Genomic DNA, 18,532 nt, shown 5'->3' with positions numbered 1-18,532 from the left:
CGCGGCGCCGGGAGGGCGCGGGCCAATGGGAGGGCGCGCTGCGGGCGTGGGGCGGGGCTCGGGGCGGGGCCTGGGGCGCGGGCGGGACGCGCGGTCCCGGTGCCCGGGCCGGGCCATGTGCGCGGGCCCGGCCCCGAACCGGGACCGGAACCGGGGCCCGAACCGGGACCGGAACCGGGATCCGAACCTGGACCCGAACCGGCCCAACCGGGACCCGAACCTGGACCCGAACCGGCCCCCTGGGACCCGAACCGGGACCAGAACCGGGCCGGGCACCCCCCGCCGCAGCCACAGCGCCCGCTCCCCTGGTCCTCTCAGCGGACAGCTGGCAGAGATTCTTCTCGCCCCTCTCCCGGGGTGTTGAGTTCAAAACGGTTCCAAATGTCACAAACCCGTTTCTGTTTTACAAATAAACACAAAAGTGATTTAGGCGCGCAGAGGTTAGCGGGGCAGTAAAGCCAAGGACTCCCTCTGGAATTGCCGCTCCCACTTTTTCCCGTTTCTGAGAAAATTGGGCATCGAATTTCTGTCCCCAGCGCTGCCCCGCGCTCGTGTTCTCCCTGCGGAGTGTGGTGGTCCCAGAACGTTTCGCTCTGGATTCCACCTGGGCGATCCCCCCTGCACATGTCGGGTATTCCCATATTATTATTATTATTATTATTTTCCGTGCCTTTTCCCTGCCCAGGCTCGCTGGTGATGCTGAAGCTCACGGAAGCTGCCCCCGCTCTCGGGGGAAGCCGCTCCTCCACTGCCGTGGGATGGTTTGGGTGGGGAGGGACCCTAAAGATGCCCCAGAGCCACCCCAGCCATGGGCACGGGCACCTTCTGCCACCCCAGGGATGGGGCAGCCACGGATTGTCTGGGAATTCCATCCCCAAATCCCGTCCATCCCTGCTCTCTGCCCCTGGGAAGCTGTTCCCGGTGTCCCGGCACTCCAGGCCCTGGCCCGAAGCTTCTCTCCAGCTCTCCTTTATCAGAGCTCTCTGTAGAAAAAAAGCAGGAGGGAGATGAAGACAAGGAAAGCCAGAGAGTTTAGGATTTGATGAAGGACAGAGGTTTCCCCCAAAGCGCATTGTCACGGGGAGAAAGGAAAACTTCAGCCAGGCTGACCATTACTTGTTCATTTACAGAAGTTCATTTCCTTCGAAAATGCAGCAGTTAAGGGGTTTTTTTGTGTGTGTGTGTGTGTGTGTGTGTGTGTGTTTTTCCCAGCTCCACTTTGAAATAAAAACCAAAACAAAAACACTGAAAGTGACCAGGCAGGCAGGAGAAGGACAGGAGGAAACGGAACAGAAATTCCTCCAGAATCAGTTTCCTCAGCTCTCAAAAGAATTAAACCCCTCGGAAGTGAAAGCGTGGACGTTTTCCCTTCTCCTGTGGAAAGCATCAGGCAGTATTTCCACATTGTCAGATCGCTTTTCCCTGGGGAATGCCCGAGCCAGGAACATCTGGAGCTCGGGGGGCTCCTGCTCCCCTGCCCTTCCCCTGCGGACAAAACCCCGTGCCCTCCTCGCCCCGTTAACCCCGAGTCCCTTTCCCCCTCCCCAAACGCCAGGACAAAGAGGGAAATGGAGCAGAGCCCTCGCAGGCTCTTCCTGTCGAGTCACAGGTGGGAGCTTTGCCAGCAGCTCAATCCCATGTTTTGGGACAGCTCCAGCACCTGGCTGGAGCACTCGCTCCCAAATCCAGCTGGTTCCTCCAGGAGCCCCGGTGGGGATGGAGAAATCTCCTTCGGGAATGCAAAGGGAGCTCTGCCACTCCTCACCCTCCCCTGGCTTTGTCTCCGCTCCCCACTGGCACCCCTCAAAAAATTTTGGCACTCAGGGAAAAAAAATGCAGGGGCTGAACCCCCCAAAAAAATCAGCACAGAGAGGGGCAGCACCCAAAAATCAACGCCAGGCTCCTAAAGCTCATGGGGGTGGCTCCAGTGACAATCAACCTTGTGTTATTTTAGGGGGATAAGAAATCTCCTACTTCGTGCAACTCCCATTTTGTTCTGCTCCCACTGCCGGGTGTTTGCAATTCAACGTGGGCTTGTTCCTATCTTAGCATCAGCCAGGGGGAAAAAAAAAATATGGGACAGACAAAGGGATGGAATAAAAATCAAGCAGGGAACGAGGCAGGGTTTGGGAGGGAAAAAAAAAAAAAAAAGCAAAAAAGCAAAAAAGCTCACGTGCAAAGAGATTTTACCTCCCATTTCAACAGGGAAGAGGCAGCAGAAAAGGGAAAATAAACGTGTTTAATTGGGGATTTTTCTGAGGCAAGGACGGAGCCATGAAGGGACACAGAGATCCCAGTTCTAGGAAAACATGGGATAGGGGAGTGCAGGGAATTCCAAAACTTATCCAGACCCTCTGTGCAGGGCTCTGCCTGGGTATCACAGGGAATTCCAAAACTTATCCAAACCCTCCCTGCAGGGCTGTGCCTGGGTATCACAGGGAATTCCAAAACTTATCCAGACCCTCTGTGCAGGGCTGTGCCTGGGTATCACAGGGAATTCCAAAACTTATCCAGACCCTCTGTGCAGGGCTCTGCCTGGCCATCACAGGGAATTCCAAAACTTATCCAGACCCTCTGTGCAGGGCTGTGCCTGGGTATCACAGGGAATTCCAAAACTTATCCAGACCCTCTGTGCAGGGCTCTGCCTGGCCATCACAGGGAATTCCAAAACTTATCCAAACCCTCTGTGCAGGGCTCTGCCTAGGTATCACAGGGAATTCCAAAACTTATCCAGACCCTCTATGCAGGGCTCTGGCCTGGGTATCACAGGGAATTCCAAAACTTATCCAGACCCTCTGTGCAGGGCTGGGCCTGGGTATCACAGGGAATTCCAAAACTTATCCAGACCCTCTATGCAGGGCTCTGGCCTGGGTATCACAGGGAATTCCAAAACTTATCCAAACCCTCCCTGCAGGGCTGTGCCTGGGTATCACAGGGAATTCCAAAACTTATCCAAACCCTCTGTGCAGGGCTCTGCCTGGCCATCACAGGGAATTCCAAAACTTATCCAAACCCTCTGTGCAGGGCTGGGCCTGGGTATCACAGGGAATTCCAAAACTTATCCAAACCCTCTGTGCAGGGCTGTGCCTGGCCATCACAGGGAATTCCAAAACTTATCCAAACCCTCTGTGCAGGGCTGTGCCTGGGTATCACAGGGAATTCCAAAACTTATCCAAACCTCCCCGTTCCAGGCACACCAAGGGCTCTGGGGACACCCGGGGTTGTCACCCTGCCCATGGGGCTGCGAAGCTTCTCCAGGTGTTTCCCATCACCAGCTCCCACCTTTTGTCCCTCGGGGCCAGGAGCTGGCCCTGCTGGTGGCTGGAGGAGCTCGCAGTTATCCCTCGCTCGTTTTCAGATCCCGTTCCCACAAAGGCCCTTCCCTGCTCTTCCAGGAAAACCCAGGTTCTGATTTTTTCCCCGCCTCGAGACAAATTCTGCTGCTGAACCAGAGCGAGTGGCAGAAACTCCTCCAAGAGCTGGATTTCCCCCAAAAAACCTGAAACCTGGAAAGGAGAATCACTAATAAAAATCCAGTTGTGACTTTATTAGGGAAAAAAAAAAAAAAGGAAAGGGAAAAAAAAAAGAAAGAAAGAAAGAAAGAATGAATGAACCCCTTAAGGCTGTGATCCATCTTTGTATTTCCAAGGGGGCTTTGGAGCAGGATTTGCCGTGGCCCCTGGCTCATCCTGCGGGATGAGCAGCCAGCAGCACGAGCTCCCCGTGGGCAGCCCGGGGATGTCACCGCTGCCACTCGTGCTGCCGGGGCGCCTCCGCTGCTCCTGCTTTCCCCGCAGCCCCGGCTGCAAATTTAGCAACAGCGCCCGAGCTTCTCTCTGCGCTCTCCCACGTCCTGCCCTGCTCCAGCTCCCGGCTGCCTGCGTGCAGTTCTTCAAAAGCTCTGCATAGCAACCCGGCAGCCTCGGGCTGCAGCGCCGGCTCCTGCCCTGCCCTTCCCCTCCTGCCCTTCCCTGCCCTTCCCCTCCTTCTCTTCCCCTCCTTCCCTTCCCTTCCCACTCCTGCCATTCCATTCCGTTCCATTCCATTCCATTCCCTCCCATTCCCACTGCCTTCATTCCCACTCTTCCCATTCCATTCCCACCCCTGGACACACCTGAGCACACTGGGGCACGCCTGGGCACACCTGGACACACCCCTGCACACCTGGACACACCCAGGCACACTCAGGCATGCCTGGGCATGCCCCTGCATGCCTGGACATGTCTGGGCACACCTGTGCACCTCTGTGCACACCCACACACACCTGGAAACACTCCAGCACACCCTGGCACACCTGCACACACACCTGGGCACACCTGCACACACCCGGGCACACCTCTGCACACACCCGCACACCGCGGCGGTTCCGTCCCACCCCTCCCGGGCCCCGTGCCCCCGGCATGCGGGCGGATTTGGGACTCGCCCCGCGGTGGCTCCGAGCCGTCCCTCAGCTGCCGCTTCCTCCAAACCCCGCACCAGCCTCAGCTCCACGCGTGCCCAGCGCTGTGTGCCGGGAATTCGCACTTCCCGAGGGATCCAAACCCTGCCCCAGCCTCAGCTCTATCTGTGCCCAGCGCTGTGCGCCAGGAATTGGCACTTCCCAAGGATCCAAACCCCGCACCAGCCTCAGCTCTATCTGTGCCCAGCGCTCTGCGCCGGGAATTGGCACTTCCAAGGGATCCAAACCCCGCACCAGCCTCAGCTCCACGCGTGCCCAGCGCTGTGCGCCGGGAATTCGCACTTCCCGAGGGATCCAAACCCTGCACCAGCCTTAGCTCTATCTGTGCCCAGCGCTGTGCGCCAGGAATTCGCACTTCCCGAGGGATTTCCGCTCTTTGCAGGCGGACATCTGGGGCGGGGCCCTTCCCAACCTCCAACCTCGCGCTTCTCACCCCGAGTTTGGGGTCTCACCCAGAGGTGCTCCTCTCAGCCCTCACAGCAGGACCCCAAAACCCACTTTCACCGCTCCGGCTCCCTCCTTCCCTCAGAGCTGCAGGGGAGCAGGGCACAACCTCTGCCATCCCAACGAGCGTGGAGAGGGAGGGCAGCCAGGAGAGCCGAGCCCATTTCCCTGCCCTGATTTTGGGTACAACTCGACCCTTCCTTCCCCAGAGCGGCTCAAGGGCAGCGCCTGGAGCTCTGCCCTGCCAGGGCATCGGGGCATCAGCGGCGGGGCACCAGCGCGGCTCGGAGCCCGCGGGCACCAGAAGCCGGCCTGGCACAGCCTCGTGCCCTCCCGCAGCTCCTGACGCCGATGCCGTGTTTGTACAAACCCCTCGCTCCCTCCCAGATGTTTGCAAAAGCTCGGAGCCGGCCTTTAATTAACCAAAAGGCAAACAGGAGCGGGACGTCAGCGGTGTGTCCCCTTGGAAATGTCCTCTGTGCTGGGAAGGGCTCGGCTGGCGCTGCTCTCTCACACAAAATCCGTCTCCTGTGCCCGTCAAGCGGCCAGAGGACACCGCAGTGTCCGGGGCCAGCCAGGTGGGAAACCACCAGCACAAAAAAGAAAGAAAGAAAAAATAATAATAAAGCAGATGTAGGGACAAAACAGCCGCGCTGGAAAGCGTCGATTTGTGCTTCAGCCCCCGCAGCTGCTGCACAGCGCAGACCCCCATCCATCCCCATGGACACAGGGACACAGGGAATGGCTCCAGGGAGCAGGGACGGGTGGGATTTGGGGAAGGAATTCCTGCCTGTCAGGAGGATGAGGGGCTGGGATGGAATTCCCAGAGAATCCGTGGCTGCCCCTGGATCCCTGGAAGAGTCCAGGGCCGGGATGGAGCAGCCTGGGGTAGTGGGAAGTGTCCCTGCCCGTGGGATGAGGTTTAAGGTCCCTCCCAACCCAAACCATCTGGGATTCTGGGGTTCTAAAACGCCCGATCCCTGTTTCACAGCGTGACCCCAACTTTCCCGCACACACCCCAAAACCACGCTGATTTCCACCACGTGTATTTCAAAGAGGGACAGTAAGGGCAGAAACAACCGGGGAACGTCACCACCCTCGAAAAGAGGGACGACAGAGTCTCCCGTCGCTCCTTCAGGAGTCGTTCCCTCCTCCTCAGCAGCGCTTTCCGCAGCGTTTCCCCGGCTCTGGCACCTCCCTGGCAGGGATGGGTGGCAGGAATTAACTCCCGCTCCCCTCTGGAAGCGTCCGTGGGCTGCAGGGCTGGCCCCGGTGGATCTTCAGGTGCTTGGCCAAGTGGTCACTGCGGGCAAACCTCTTCTCACAGGCCGGGCACTGGTAGGGCTTGAGGCCGGAGTGGGAGCGCTTGTGGCGGGAGAGCTCATCCGAGCGGGAGAACCTGCGGGAGGAAGGAGGGATGCGGAACCCCTGGATCCCCCGGGAACCCCGGCTGCCGGGCAGCGCTCGGGGCACGGTGACCCTGGCACTGAGATCTGTCCCTGCCACGGCCTCAGGGCTGCCCCAAACCCTCCAGAGGAGGCAGAGGCACCCCCTGCTCCCGAGGTCGGTCCCTCCAAGGGTTTGGGAATGGAGAATTCACCCACTGAGGTCTGGATTTTCTTTCCCTTGCCCTCAAAGGACGCTGTCCACCTACTTCCTCCGTTTGTTTTCCCTTGCTGGAACCTTCCGGCAGCAGAGAGGCCCAGACGCTGAGGAGAAGAATTGGGCTTGTTTTTTGGGTTTTTTTTGGGAAAAGAGCTCAGGCTGGCAGTGGCCAAAGGCCACGGGCCAGGAGCCTGGGTGGGAAAGCTTTCCTGGAACTCCACATCCAGCCCGGAGCAGCGTCACTTGGGCAGGGAAGCTTTTTGCTTTCCCCGGGGGGCTGCGGATTCTCCCTACAAATTCTGAGCCCCCCACCCTGGAGGGGACCCCCGGGGGACCCCCCACTCACCTCCAGCCGCAGTTGGGCCAGGCACAGGTGTAGGGTTTCTCCCCGGTGTGCCGGCGGAAATGAGCCTTCAGGTGGGAGCTCTTGGAATAAACCTTCCCACAGCCGGGGTGGGAGCAGCGGTGGGTGCGGAGCAGGGGAGGGGAGCCCTGCTGGCACCCGGGCACTGCCCCCTCCTCCCGCGCGTCCCCCGGGCCTGGGGCCACCGGCAGCGGGGCAATTCTGACAAACTTTTGGTCCGGGACGGCGCCGGGGCTCTGGAGCTGAGGGAGGAGCGGCAGGTTTGGACCCTGCAGGCTGAGCAGCAGCTGGGCCACCCTGACACCCCCAGGCTGTGCCGGAGGGGTGACGCTGTCCATCGGGAGAGGCTGGAGCTGCAGGACAACGGGAATGCCGCCGGCAGCCACTGCCCGGTCACCAGCAGCGTTTGGGATGTTGTTTGGGACGTGTCCTCCTGCTCCTTGGGGCGCTCTGGGGATGAGCCGTGCCCCGGAGCCGAGCTCGGCTTTGCTCTCCACCTTCCACCCCGCGGGGTGAGGATCTCCCGCTTCATCCCTGGGGAGCTCTGCCTTCTCCCTGAGGAACTCCTCGATCTCCTCCAGCGTGGGGACGAAGTCCCGGGCGAGGCGGAACTCGGGCAGCCTGAGCTGAGCCTTGCTGAGCTGGGCTTTGGGGGGCTCCGCCTTGGAGAGCGGGACATCCTCGGCGCCGCCGCCCGCCAGGACGTGCCCGGAGCCCTCGGGGTGGCCGTGCCCCGGCGGCAGGGACGGTGGCATCCTGCACCGCAGGGCACTGGCCAAGCTCTCCGGCAGGGAAGGGCCGCTCAGGGCGGGCAGCGGGTCCTGGCAGCTCACAGAGACCATTTGGTGCCTCCCCGCGCGCAGCTCTTGGCTCGGGAGCCGCCGGGAGAGCTCGGCCGCGGAAGTTCTTCGTTCATCTGCGAGGCAACGGCACCGAGGTTATTTCCAAACGAGAAAAATGCACAGACCTCGGCCTTTCAACAAAACCGGGCCGTGCACAGAAAAGAAAACAGCAGAACCTGGCAGCGGCCTTTGTTTTTCGGTTTTTTTTTTTTTTAAAGAGTCTGCTGTTGAAAAAACACGGCCTGACCGTTTTCCTCCCCTGGCTGCCAGCAAAGAGATAAATTCCCCCCAAGAACCAAACCCCTCTGGGGAGCTCTGAGGTAAAAACACACAAAGAAACCAACCCTTCACCCCTGCCCGTGCCACCCACGCCGGAGGGCAGCTCCGCGCAGGGGATGACTCCTGATTAGCCAGGAGTTAATTACGATCCAGCAGAGGCTGCCAAGGTGGGCAGGAGCACGCCCTGACACAGCCAGGGCCTGTGCTAAAGCTCCTCACCCGCGCAGGTGACGCTCAGCCCGCGGCCGGGCGCTGCCGAGTTCAGCGCCGGGGGCGCGGCGGTGCCCGGACACGCTGCGGCTGTGCCCGGCCTCGGTCACACCTCGGAGAGCGGCTCAGCGCGCCCGGCCTCCGCTGCGAGGGCACCGAGGGCACAAACAGAGCCTTTAAAAGCAGCTGAGAACGGAGCAGGGCGCTGCCAGGTGCGCTCAGGTCACTGGTGTCGCTGTCACAGACCCCGCTGGCCCTGGGGGCGAGGCCCAAGGAGCCCCAGAGCGGCCACACGCTGTCACTGTCCCTGTCCCTGTCCCAATCCTGCTCTGCAGCACAAACCACGCAGGGATCCGTTTGTATTTAACGCGGGAACGGAGTTTCCAGGGGAAAGGAAACCTTTGTCAAAGCCCCTCAAGAACCTTTTCTGTGAGATTTCTGTGGAGCTGCAAACCAGCCCGGCCAGTCCCTGTTCTCAGCGCTCCCCAGGGTCCTGAGAGCTGCGGGGGGGAGTTTCTGAGCGCTCTGCGTGCCACATAAACGCTCTTCTCCTTAGGAAACAGCCCCCACGTCGTTCCAAACCTGCCAGGAACAAAAGGAAGGGGCGCTCCCAGTGCTGCCCGGTGTGACCAGCTCTGCGCCCAGGGACTGTCACTGTCACTGCTCAGGCCAAGCTCAGCCTCCAGGCTTCAAATTTCCATCACAGCCCAAATCTGTGCTCTGAGAACCTCCTCCAGGCACTTCCTCTCCTTCCTCCACCCCAGCTTCAGGAGCTTTTCTCCATCTCCTCGTTCTGCAGGGAAAGCCTCCCCCCTCTGGCTGCCAAAGGCTCCTCTTGACCTCTCCCAGGGTGTCCTAAAACCTGATTTTTCCAACCAGCTCGGGGATCTCCATCCCTCAGCACGTCCCCAGGACAGTGAAATAAACCCTAAACTCCTCTTGGAGCACAACACTCCCGCTGGGCTGACAGCAGGGATGAAAGCAAGACCAGAGGGCAGGAAGGGGCAGGGGCTGAGCTGCTGGCTCAGGTCCGAGGAGGTCTGAGCAGGGCAGCCCCGGGGAGCTCTTGGAGCGCTCTGCCCCTCGGTTTCCTGTCCCATTTCTGCCCCAGCTGGCAGAGCAGAGCTGTGAGGCAAGGTGTTACCTGGTGGCACGTTCCTGTCCTGTCACAGGTGTCACTGCCCTGCCAACCCAAGGCGCTTTTGCGAAATGCCGCCGGTGCCGTCGCCTCAAAGCCACCGCGAGGAAACGGAGCCCTGGCTCTGTTCCTCGCTGCAAGGGCAGCGTCCTTCCCGAGCCTCACTTTGCGTTTCCGTTCCTCCAGCTCCTCCATGCGCCGGGAGCCCCGGGCTGCTGCGGGAGAGCGGCACACGTGCAGCCCGAGCACATGGAGAGCGAGAGCGAGCCCCGCCCAAGGTCAGGCAGCGAGCGGCGGGAGCTGGGAACGCAGCCGAGGGTCACGGCTCCGCTCCCGTGACCGAGCAACGCCGACAAACACCTGTAACCCCGGCAGAGCCGGGAACCGCTCGGCGCCCGGGCGGAACCGGAGCTCGCCGAGCCCCGGGGGACAAATCCCGGCCGGTGCCACGCGCGGCCGATCCCCGGGAGCGCAAGGACGAGCGAGGCTCCGGCTCCGGCTCCTGCGCAGCCCCCCGCCCCAGCGGGGCCGAGCCGGGCGCACCGAGCCCGGAGCTGCCGGTGACGATTGCCCCGCTCCCCGCCGCTGCCGTGCGCCGGGCAGCGCTGCCAGCGGCACCCCCGAGCCCCCCGCGCCCCTTACCCCGCTCCGCTGCCCGCGGGTCCCGCGGCTCCGCCGGGGGCGGCTCCCGGCCCGCCCCGCCCGCCGAGGGCTCGGCCGCGGCCGCCGCTCCCATTGGCACCGGAGCGGAGCGCCCAGCCGGGAGGGGCACCGGCGTGTCCCGGAGGAGAGCCCGAGACCCCGCCGCTCGGCTCCGCTCGCTGCGCGTTCGCGCTGGAAGAGCTCCAGGTCCCTCCAGCGCTTCGGGAAAGGGAGGCGAGGCCCCGCAGGAATCCGGGTGGGTGCAGGTGTGCGGGGGGCTTTTGGATACAGGTGTGTGTGGGTTTGGATCCAGGTGGATGCAGGGACTTTTGGATCCAGGTGGATGCAGGTGTGCGGGGGCTTTTGGATCCAGGTGTGTGTGGGCTTTGAATCCAGGCAGACCCAGGTGTGTGGGAGGTTTTGAATCCAGGTGTGTGAGGGTTTTGAATCTTGGCAGATCCAGATGTGTGGGAGGTTTTGAATCCGGGTGAATCCAGGTGTGTGTAAGGGTTTCGAATCCAGGTGTGTGTAAGGGTTTTGAATCCAGGTGTGTGCAAGGGTTTTGAATCCGGGTGGATCCAGATGTGTGGGAGGTTTTGAATCCGGGTGGATCCAGATGTGCGGGAGGTTTGGGGCAGGGCCGTAGTGCTCGGGTGCTGCTGACGGGACAAGGAGTGAGGGTCTGTCCTTGTCGTGGCTTTGGGGGCCCTTGGGGCTGAGCCCCCCCGAACCACACAGAGCTCCTCTGCTCCGAGAGCAACGCGTCCCCGACCCAAAAACGGCAGCCAGGCCACGCCCCCCGCCGCGACCACGCCCTCACCCCGCCACTCATCCCCTGACCACACCCCACCCACATCCCTCATTCACTGGCCACGCCCCAAACCGCACCCTCAAGAATTAACGGCGCCCACCGGGGGCCTTGGCCACGCCCACCGGGGGCCTTGGCCACGCCCACCGGGGGCCTTGGCCACGCCCACCGGGGGCCTTGGCCACGCCCACCGGGGGCCTTGGCCACGCCCACCGGGGGCCTTGGCCACGCCCACCGGGGGCCTTGGCCACGCCCACCGGGGGCCTTGGCCACGCCCACCGGGGGCCTTGGCCACGCCCACCGGGGGCCTTGGCCACGCCCACCGGGGGCCTTGGCCACGCCCACCGGGGGCCTTGGCCACGCCCACCGGGGGCCTTGGCCACGCCCACCGGGGGCCTTGGCCACGCCCACCGGGGGCCTTGGCCACGCCCACCGGGGGCCTTGGCCACGCCCACCGGGGGCCTTGGCCACGCCCACCGGGGGCCTTGGCCACGCCCACCGGGGGCCTTGGCCACGCCCACCGGGGGCCTTGGCCACGCCCACCGGGGGCCTTGGCCACGCCCACCGGGGGCCTTGGCCACGCCCACCGGGGGCCTTGGCCACGCCCACCGGGGGCCTTGGCCACGCCCACCGGGGGCCTTGGCCACGCCCACCGGGGGCCTTGGCCACGCCCACCGGGGGCCTTGGCCACGCCCACCGGGGGCCTTGGCCACGCCCACCGGGGGCCTTGGCCACGCCCACCGGGCGCCTTGGCCACGCCCACCGGGCGCCTTGGCCACGCCCACCGGGCGCCTTGGCCACGCCCACCGGGCGCCTTGGCCACGCCCACCGGGCGCCTTGGCCACGCCCACCGGGCGCCTTGGCCACGCCCACCGCCGCCCTTGGCCACGCCCACCGCCGCCCTTGGCCACGCCCACCGCCGCCCTTGGCCACGCCCACGGCCTCAGGGCTGCCCCAAACCCTCCAGAGGAGGCAGAGGCACCCCCTGCTCCCGAGGTCGGTCCCTCCAAGGGTTTGGGAATGGAGAATTCGCCCACTGAGGTCTGGATTTGCTTTCCCTTGCCCTCAAAGGACGCTGTCCACCTACTTCCTCCGTTTGTTTTCCCTTGCTGGAACCTTCCGGCAGCAGAGAGGCCCAGACGCTGAGGAGAAGAATTGGGCTTGTTTTTTGGTTTTTTTTTGGGAAAAGAGCTCAGGCTGGCAGCGGGCAAAGGCCACGGGCCAGGAGCCTGGGTGGGAAAGCTTTCCTGGAACTCCACATCCAGCCCGGAGCAGCGTCACTTGGGCAGGGAAGCTTTTTGCTTTCCCCGGGGGGCTGCGGATTCTCCCTACAAATTCTGAGCCCCCCACCCTGGAGGGGACCCCCGGGGGACCCCCCACTCACCTCCAGCCGCAGTTGGGCCAGGCACAGGTGTAGGGTTTCTCCCCGGTGTGCCGGCGGAAATGAGCCTTCAGGTGGGAGCTCTTGGAATAAACCTTCCCACAGCCGGGGTGGGAGCAGCGGTGGGTGCGGAGCAGGGGAGGGGAGCCCTGCTGGCACCCGGGCACTGCCCCCTCCTCCCGCGCGTCCCCCGGGCCCGGGGCCACCGGCAGCGGGGCAATTCTGACAAACTTTTGGTCCGGGACGGCGCCGGGGCTCTGGAGCTGAGGGAGGAGCGGCAGGTTTGGACCCTGCAGGCTGAGCAGCAGCTGGGCCACCCTGACACCCCCAGGCTGTGCCGGAGGGGTGACGCTGTCCATCGGGAGAGGCTGGAGCTGCAGGACAACGGGAATGCCGCCGGCAGCCACTGCCCGGTCACCAGCAGCGTTTGGGACGCTGTTTGGGATGCTGTTTGGGACGTGTCCTCCTGCTCCTTGGGGCGCTCTGGGGATGAGCCGTGCCCCGGAGCCGAGCTCGGCTTTGCTCTCCACCTTCCACCCCGCGGGGTGAGGATCTCCCGCTTCGTCCCTGGGGAGCTCTGCCTTCTCCCTGAGGAACTCCTCGATCTCCTCCAGCGTGGGGACGAAGTCCCGGGCGAGGCGGAACTCGGGCAGCCTGAGCTGAGCCTCGCTGAGCCGGGCTTTGGGGGGCTCCGCCTTGGAGAGCGGGACATCCTCGGCGCCGCCGCCCGCCAGGACGTGCCCGGAGCCCTCGGGGTGGCCGTGCCCCGGCGGCAGGGACGGTGGCATCCTGCACCGCAGGGCACTGGCCAAGCTCTCCGGCAGGGAAGGGCCGCTCAGGGCGGGCAGCGGCTCCTGGCAGCTCACAGAGACCATTTGGTGCCTCCCCGCGCGCAGCTCTTGGCTCGGGAGCCGCCGGGAGAGCTCGGCCGCGGAAGTTCTTCGTTCATCTGCGAGGCAACGGCACCGAGGTTATTTCCAAACGAGAAAAACGCGCAGACCTTGGCCTTTCAACAAAACCGGGCCGTGCACAGAAAAGAAAACAGCAGAACCTGGCAGCGGCCTTTGTTTTTTGTTTTTTTTTTTTTTTTAAAGAGTCTGCTGTTGAAAAAACACGGCCTGACCGTTTTCCTCCCCTGGCTGCCAGCAAAGAGATAAATTCCCCCCAAGAACCAAACTCCTCTGGGGAGCTCTGAGGTAAAAACACACAAAGAAACCAACCCTTCACCCCTGCCCGTGCCACCCACGCCGGAGGGCAGCTCCGCGCAGGGGATGACTCCTGATTAGCCAGGAGTTAATTACGATCCAGCAGAGGCTGCCAAGGTGGGCAGGAGCACGCCCTGACACAGCCAGGGCCTGTGCTAAAGCTCCTCACCCGCGCAGGTGACGCTCAGCCCGCGGCCGGGCGCTGCCGAGTTCAGCGCCGGGGGCGCGGCGGTGCCCGGACACGCTGCGGCTGTGCCCGGCCTCGGTCACACCTCGGAGAGCGGCTCAGCGCGCCCGGCCTCCGCTCCGAGGGCACCGAGGGCACAAACAGAGCCTTTGAAAGCAGCTGAGAACGGAGCAGGGCGCTGCCAGGTGCGCTCAGGTCACTGGTGTCGCTGTCACAGACCCCGCTGGCCCTGGGGGCGAGGCCCAAGGAGCCCCAGAGCGGCCACACGCTGTCACTGTCCCTGTCCCTGTCCCAATCCTGCTCTGCAGCACGAACCACGCAGGGATCCGTTTGTATTTAACGCGGGAACGGAGTTTCCAGGGGAAAGGAAACCTTTGCCAAAGCCCCTCAAGAACCTTTTCTGTGAGATTTCTGTGGAGCTGCAAACCAGCCCGGCCAGTCCCTGTTCTCAGCGCTCCCCAGGGTCCTGAGAGCTGCGGGGGGGAGTTTCTGAGCGCTCTGCGTGCCACATAAACGCTCTTCTCCTTAGGAAACAGCCCCCACGTCGTTCCAAACCTGCCAGGAACAAAAGGCAGGGGCGCTCCCAGTGCTGCCCGGTGTGACCAGCTCTGCGCCCAGGGACTGTCACTGTCACTGCTCAGGCCAAGCTCAGCCTCCAGGCTTCAAATTTCCATCACAGCCCAAACCTGTGCTCTGAGCAACCTCCTCCAGGCACTTCCTCTCCTTCCTCCACCCCAGCTCCAGGAGCTTTTCTCCATCTCCTCGTTCTGCAGGGAAAGCCTCCCCCCTCTGGCTGCCAAAGGCTCCTCTTGACCTCTCCCAGGGTGTCCTAAAACCTGATTTTTCCAACCAGCTCGGGGATCTCCATCCCTCCAGCACGTCCCCAGGACAGTGAAATAAACCCTAAACTCCTCTTGGAGCACAACACTCCCGCTGGGCTGACAGCAGGGATGAAAGCAAGACCAGAGGGCAGGAAGGGGCAGGGGCTGAGCTGCTGGCTCAGGTCCGAGGAGGTCTGAGCAGGGCAGCCCCGGGGAGCTCTTGGAGCGCTCTGCCCCTCGGTTTCCTGTCCCATTTCTGCCCCAGCTGGCAGAGCAGAGCTGTGGGGCAAGGTGTTACCTGGTGGCACGTTCCTGTCCTGTCACAGGTGTCACTGCCCTGCCAACCCAAGGCGCTTTTGCGAAATGCCACCGGTGCCGTCGCCTCAAAGCCACCGCGAGGAAACGGAGCCCTGGCTCTGTTCCTCGCTGCAAGGGCAGCGTCCTTCCCGAGCCTCACTTTGCGTTTCCGTTCCTCCAGCTCTTCCAAGCGCCGGGAGCCCCGGGCTGCTGCGGGAGAGCGGCACACGTGCAGCCCGAGCACATGGAGAGCGAGAGCGAGCCCCGCCCAAGGTCAGGCAGCGAGCGGCGGGAGCTGGGAACGCAGCCGAGGGTCACGGCTCCGCTCCCGTGACCGAGCAACGCCGACAAACACCTGTAACCCCGGCAGAGCCGGGAACCGCTCGGCGCCCGGGCGGAACCGGAGCTCGCCGAGCCCCGGGGGACAAATCCCGGCCGGTGCCACGCGCGGCCGATCCCCGGGAGCGCAAGGACGAGCGAGGCTCCGGCTCCGGCTCCTGCGCAGCCCCCCGCCCCAGCGGGGCCGAGCCGGGCGCACCGAGCCCGGAGCTGCCGGTGACGATTGCCCCGCTCCCCGCCGCTGCCGTGCGCCGGGCAGCGCTGCCAGCGGCACCCCCGAGCCCCCCGCGCCCCTTACCCCGCTCCGCTGCCCGCGGGTCCCGCGGCTCCGCCGGGGGCGGCTCCCGGCCCGCCCCGCCCGCCGAGGGCTCGGCCGCGGCCGCCGCTCCCATTGGCACCGGAGCGGAGCGCCCAGCCGGGAGGGGCACCGGCGTGTCCCGGAGGAGAGCCCGAGACCCCGCCGCTCGGCTCCGCTCGCTGCGCGTTCACGCTGGAAGAGCTCCAGGTCCCTCCAGCGCTTCGGGAAAGGGAGGCGAGGCCCCGCAGGAATCCGGGTGGGTGCAGGTGTGCGGGGGGCTTTTGGATACAGGTGTGTGGGGGTTTTGGATCCAGGTGGATGCAGGGACTTTTGGATCCAGGTGGATGCAGGTGTGCGGGGGCTTTTGGATACAGGTATGTGAGGGTTTTGGATCCAGGTGTGTGTGGGTTTTGAATCCAGGTGTGTGAGGGTTTTGAATCTTGGCAGATCCAGATGTGTGGGAGGTTTTGAATCCGGGTGAATCCAGGTGTGTGTAAGGGTTTTGAATCCAGGTGTGTGCAAGGGTTTTGAATCCGGGTGGATCCAGATGTGTGTGAGGTTTTGAATCCGGGTGGATCCAGATGTGCGGGAGGTTTGGGGCAGGGCCGTAGTGTTCGGGTGCTGCTGATGGGACAAAGAGTGAGGGTCTGTCCTTGTCGCGGCTTTGGGGTCCCTTGGGGCTGAGCCCCCCTGAACCACACAGAGTTCCTCTGCTCCGAGAGCAACGCGTTCCCGACCCAAAAACGGCAGCCAGGCCACGCCCCCCGCCGCGACCACGCCCTCACCCCGCCCCTCATTCCCTGACCACACCCCACCCACATCCCTCATTCACTGGCCACACCCCAAACCACACCCTCAAGAATTAACGGCGCCCACCGGGGGCCTTGGCCACGCCCACCGGGGGCCTTGGCCACGCCCACCGGGGGCCTTGGCCACGCCCACCGGGGGCCTTGGCCACGCCCACCGGGGGCCTTGGCCACGCCCACCGGGGGCCTTGGCCACGCCCACCGGGGGCCTTGGCCACGCCCACCGGGGGCCTTGGCCACGCCCACCGGGGGCCTTGGCCACGCCCACCGGGGGCCTTGGCCACGCCCACCGGGGGCCTTGGCCACGCCCACCGGGGGCCTTGGCCACGCCCACCGGGGGCCTTGGCCACGCCCACCGGGGGCCTTGGCCACGCCCACCGGGGGCCTTGGCCACGCCCACCGGGGGCCTTGGCCACGCCCACCGGGGGCCTTGGCCACGCCCACCGGGGGCCTTGGCCACGCCCACCGGGGGCCTTGGCCACGCCCACCGGGGGCCTTGGCCACGCCCACCGGGGGCCTTGGCCACGCCCACCGGGGGCCTTGGCCACGCCCACCGGGGGCCTTGGCCACGCCCACCGGGGGCCTTGGCCACGCCCACCGGGGGCCTTGGCCACGCCCACCGGGGGCCTTGGCCACGCCCACCGGGGGCCTTGGCCACGCCCACCGGGGGCCTTGGCCACGCCCACCGGGGGCCTTGGCCACGCCCACCGGGGGCCTTGGCCACGCCCACCGGGGGCCTTGGCCACGCCCACCGGGGGCCTTGGCCACGCCCACCGGGGGCCTTGGCCACGCCCACCGGGGGCCTTGGCCACGCCCACCGGGGGCCTTGGCCACGCCCACCGGGGGCCTTGGCCACGCCCACCGGGGGCCTTGGCCACGCCACCGGGGGCCTTGGCCACGCCCACCGGGGGCCTTGGCCACGCCCACCGGGGGCCTTGGCCACGCCCACCGGGGGCCTTGGCCACGCCCACCGGGGGCCTTGGCCACGCCCACCGGGGGCCTTGGCCACGCCCACCGGGGGGGCCTTGGCCACGCCCACCGGGGGGGCCTTGGCCACGCCCACCGGGGGGCCTTGGCCACGCCCACCGGGGGGCCTTGGCCACGCCCACCGGGGGGCCTTGGCCACGCCCACCGGGGGCCTTGGCCACGCCCACCGGGGGGCCTTGGCCACGCCCACCGGGGGGCCTTGGCCACGCCCACCGGGGGGCCTTGGCCACGCCCACCGGGGGCCCTGGCCACGCCCACCGGGGGCCCTGGCCACGCCCACCGGGGGCCCTGGCCACGCCCACCGGGGGCCCTGGCCACGCCCACCGGGGGCCCTGGCCACGCCCACCGGGGGCCCTGGCCACGCCCACCGGGGGCCCTGGCCACGCCCACCGGGGCCCTGGCCACGCCCACCGGGGGGCCCTGGCCACGCCCACCGGGGGCCCTGGCCACGCCCACCGGGGGCCCTGGCCACGCCCACCGGGGGCCCTGGCCACGCCCACCGGGGGCCCTGGCCACGCCCACCGGGGGCCCTGGCCACGCCCACCGGGGGGCCCTTGGCCACGCCCACCGGGGGGCCCTGGCCACGCCCACCGGGGGCCCTGGCCACGCCCACCGGGGGCCCTGGCCACGCCCACCGGGGGCCCTGGCCACGCCCACCGGGGGCCCTGGCCACGCCCACCGCCCCTCCCCGCCAGGTGGTGTCGCCCCCTCGCGGCCAGCTAAGGAATTTTTACCTGTTTTTTTTTTTTCCCACACCTTTTATTTTTTTTCCCCTCCCCCCTCTCCCCCTTTTTCCATAAAAACTTTATAATAAAAGCCTTCCTCTCGCGCCGTATCCAAAATATTCACTCTACCGAATAAATAAAACGCGAACGTCCCGCGGGCAGGATGCGACCTCAGAAAGGAAAACCAGCATCCATCCGTCCATCCGTCCATCCATCCATCCATCCGTCCATCCGTCCATCCCCCCAGTCCTTCCCGCTCCCGGGGGTCCACAACAGCGAATTTACCCTGGAGCTCTCCCTCCTCCGCGCCCCAACCCCGACAGAGGACAGGCGAGGCGGGGTTGAGCGCTGAGGAGGGCATTCCCCTCATGGCTGCAGGGAAAAGCTCCAGCTCACCAGCTCTGAGGAGCTCGCCCCCAAACCCGCGGCCACGCGGGGCTGAATCCCAGAGAAATCCTGCGCTCACACCGGGAATATCGGTAACAGCAGGCGAGGGACGCTCTTACCCGGGCTAGAACATCCACTGCTGCTCTCATGTGTGGTCCTGACGCAGAAATTTTCTTAGAAGAAGCCCCCCAAAAAGCCAATTTTGTGAAGATCTCCTCGTCCTCCTGCTCGCTCGCCCTGATCTGCTGTTACAAGCCCCAGCTCTCTGACCCTTTATCACCTGGGGGTTTGAAATGAAGGGTTTAAGG

The 18,532-nt window shown here is 64.8% G+C and overlaps 2 protein-coding genes across 5 annotated transcripts; both read right to left on the bottom strand.

Moving 5' to 3' along the window:
* Positions 1 to 5,173: 5,173 nt before the first annotated feature.
* Positions 5,174 to 10,034, bottom strand: LOC120762712 (Krueppel-like factor 15). 2 transcript variants are annotated; one of them, XM_040085408.2, is made up of 3 exons: positions 9,984 to 10,034; positions 6,855 to 7,788; positions 5,174 to 6,302 (listed from the first exon to the last, which is right to left on the bottom strand). In XM_040085408.2, the coding sequence occupies exons 2-3, from the start codon at positions 7,712 to 7,714 to the stop codon at positions 6,125 to 6,127; spliced, it is 1,038 nt and encodes a 345-aa protein (XP_039941342.1). In that variant the 5' UTR covers positions 7,715 to 7,788; positions 9,984 to 10,034; the 3' UTR covers positions 5,174 to 6,124. The 2 variants fall into 2 exon arrangements, with proteins under 2 accessions (XP_039941342.1, XP_039941341.1); XM_040085407.2 differs by lacking the exon at positions 9,984 to 10,034 and adding an exon at positions 9,348 to 9,771.
* A 1,696-nt stretch (positions 10,035 to 11,730) lies between these two features.
* On the bottom strand, positions 11,731 to 18,462 carry LOC131378469 (Krueppel-like factor 15). Of its 3 annotated transcripts, XM_058423437.1 has the most exons (3): positions 15,320 to 15,341; positions 14,684 to 14,892; positions 11,731 to 13,121 (listed from the first exon to the last, which is right to left on the bottom strand). In XM_058423437.1, exon 3 carries the CDS (start codon positions 13,045 to 13,047, stop codon positions 12,172 to 12,174), a length of 876 nt encoding a protein of 291 aa, XP_058279420.1. In that variant the 5' UTR covers positions 13,048 to 13,121; positions 14,684 to 14,892; positions 15,320 to 15,341; the 3' UTR covers positions 11,731 to 12,171. The 3 variants fall into 3 exon arrangements, with proteins under 3 accessions (XP_058279420.1, XP_058279419.1, XP_058279421.1); XM_058423436.1 differs by lacking the exons at positions 14,684 to 14,892; positions 15,320 to 15,341 and adding an exon at positions 18,344 to 18,462; XM_058423438.1 differs by lacking the exon at positions 14,684 to 14,892 and having other exon boundaries at positions 15,320 to 15,370.
* Between the last annotated feature and the right edge of the window lie 70 nt (positions 18,463 to 18,532).

Source organism: Hirundo rustica, chromosome 24, assembly GCF_015227805.2.
Source record: "Hirundo rustica isolate bHirRus1 chromosome 24, bHirRus1.pri.v3, whole genome shotgun sequence".
In the NCBI taxonomy this organism is placed as follows: Eukaryota; Metazoa; Chordata; class Aves; order Passeriformes; family Hirundinidae; genus Hirundo; species Hirundo rustica.
This window is presented reverse-complemented; position numbering and strand designations above follow the sequence as displayed.

Coding starts and splice junctions, on each gene's coding strand:
- LOC131378469 (XM_058423436.1), bottom strand. CDS start 13,047: ATGGTCTCTGTGAGCTGCCAGGAGCCGCTGCCCGCCCTGAGCGGCCCT.
- LOC120762712 (XM_040085408.2), bottom strand. CDS start 7,714: ATGGTCTCTGTGAGCTGCCAGGACCCGCTGCCCGCCCTGAGCGGCCCT. Junction 6,303..6,854: donor TGGCCCAACTGCGGCTGGAG/GTGAGTGGGGGG, acceptor TTCCTCCCGCAG/GTTCTCCCGCTCGGATGAGC.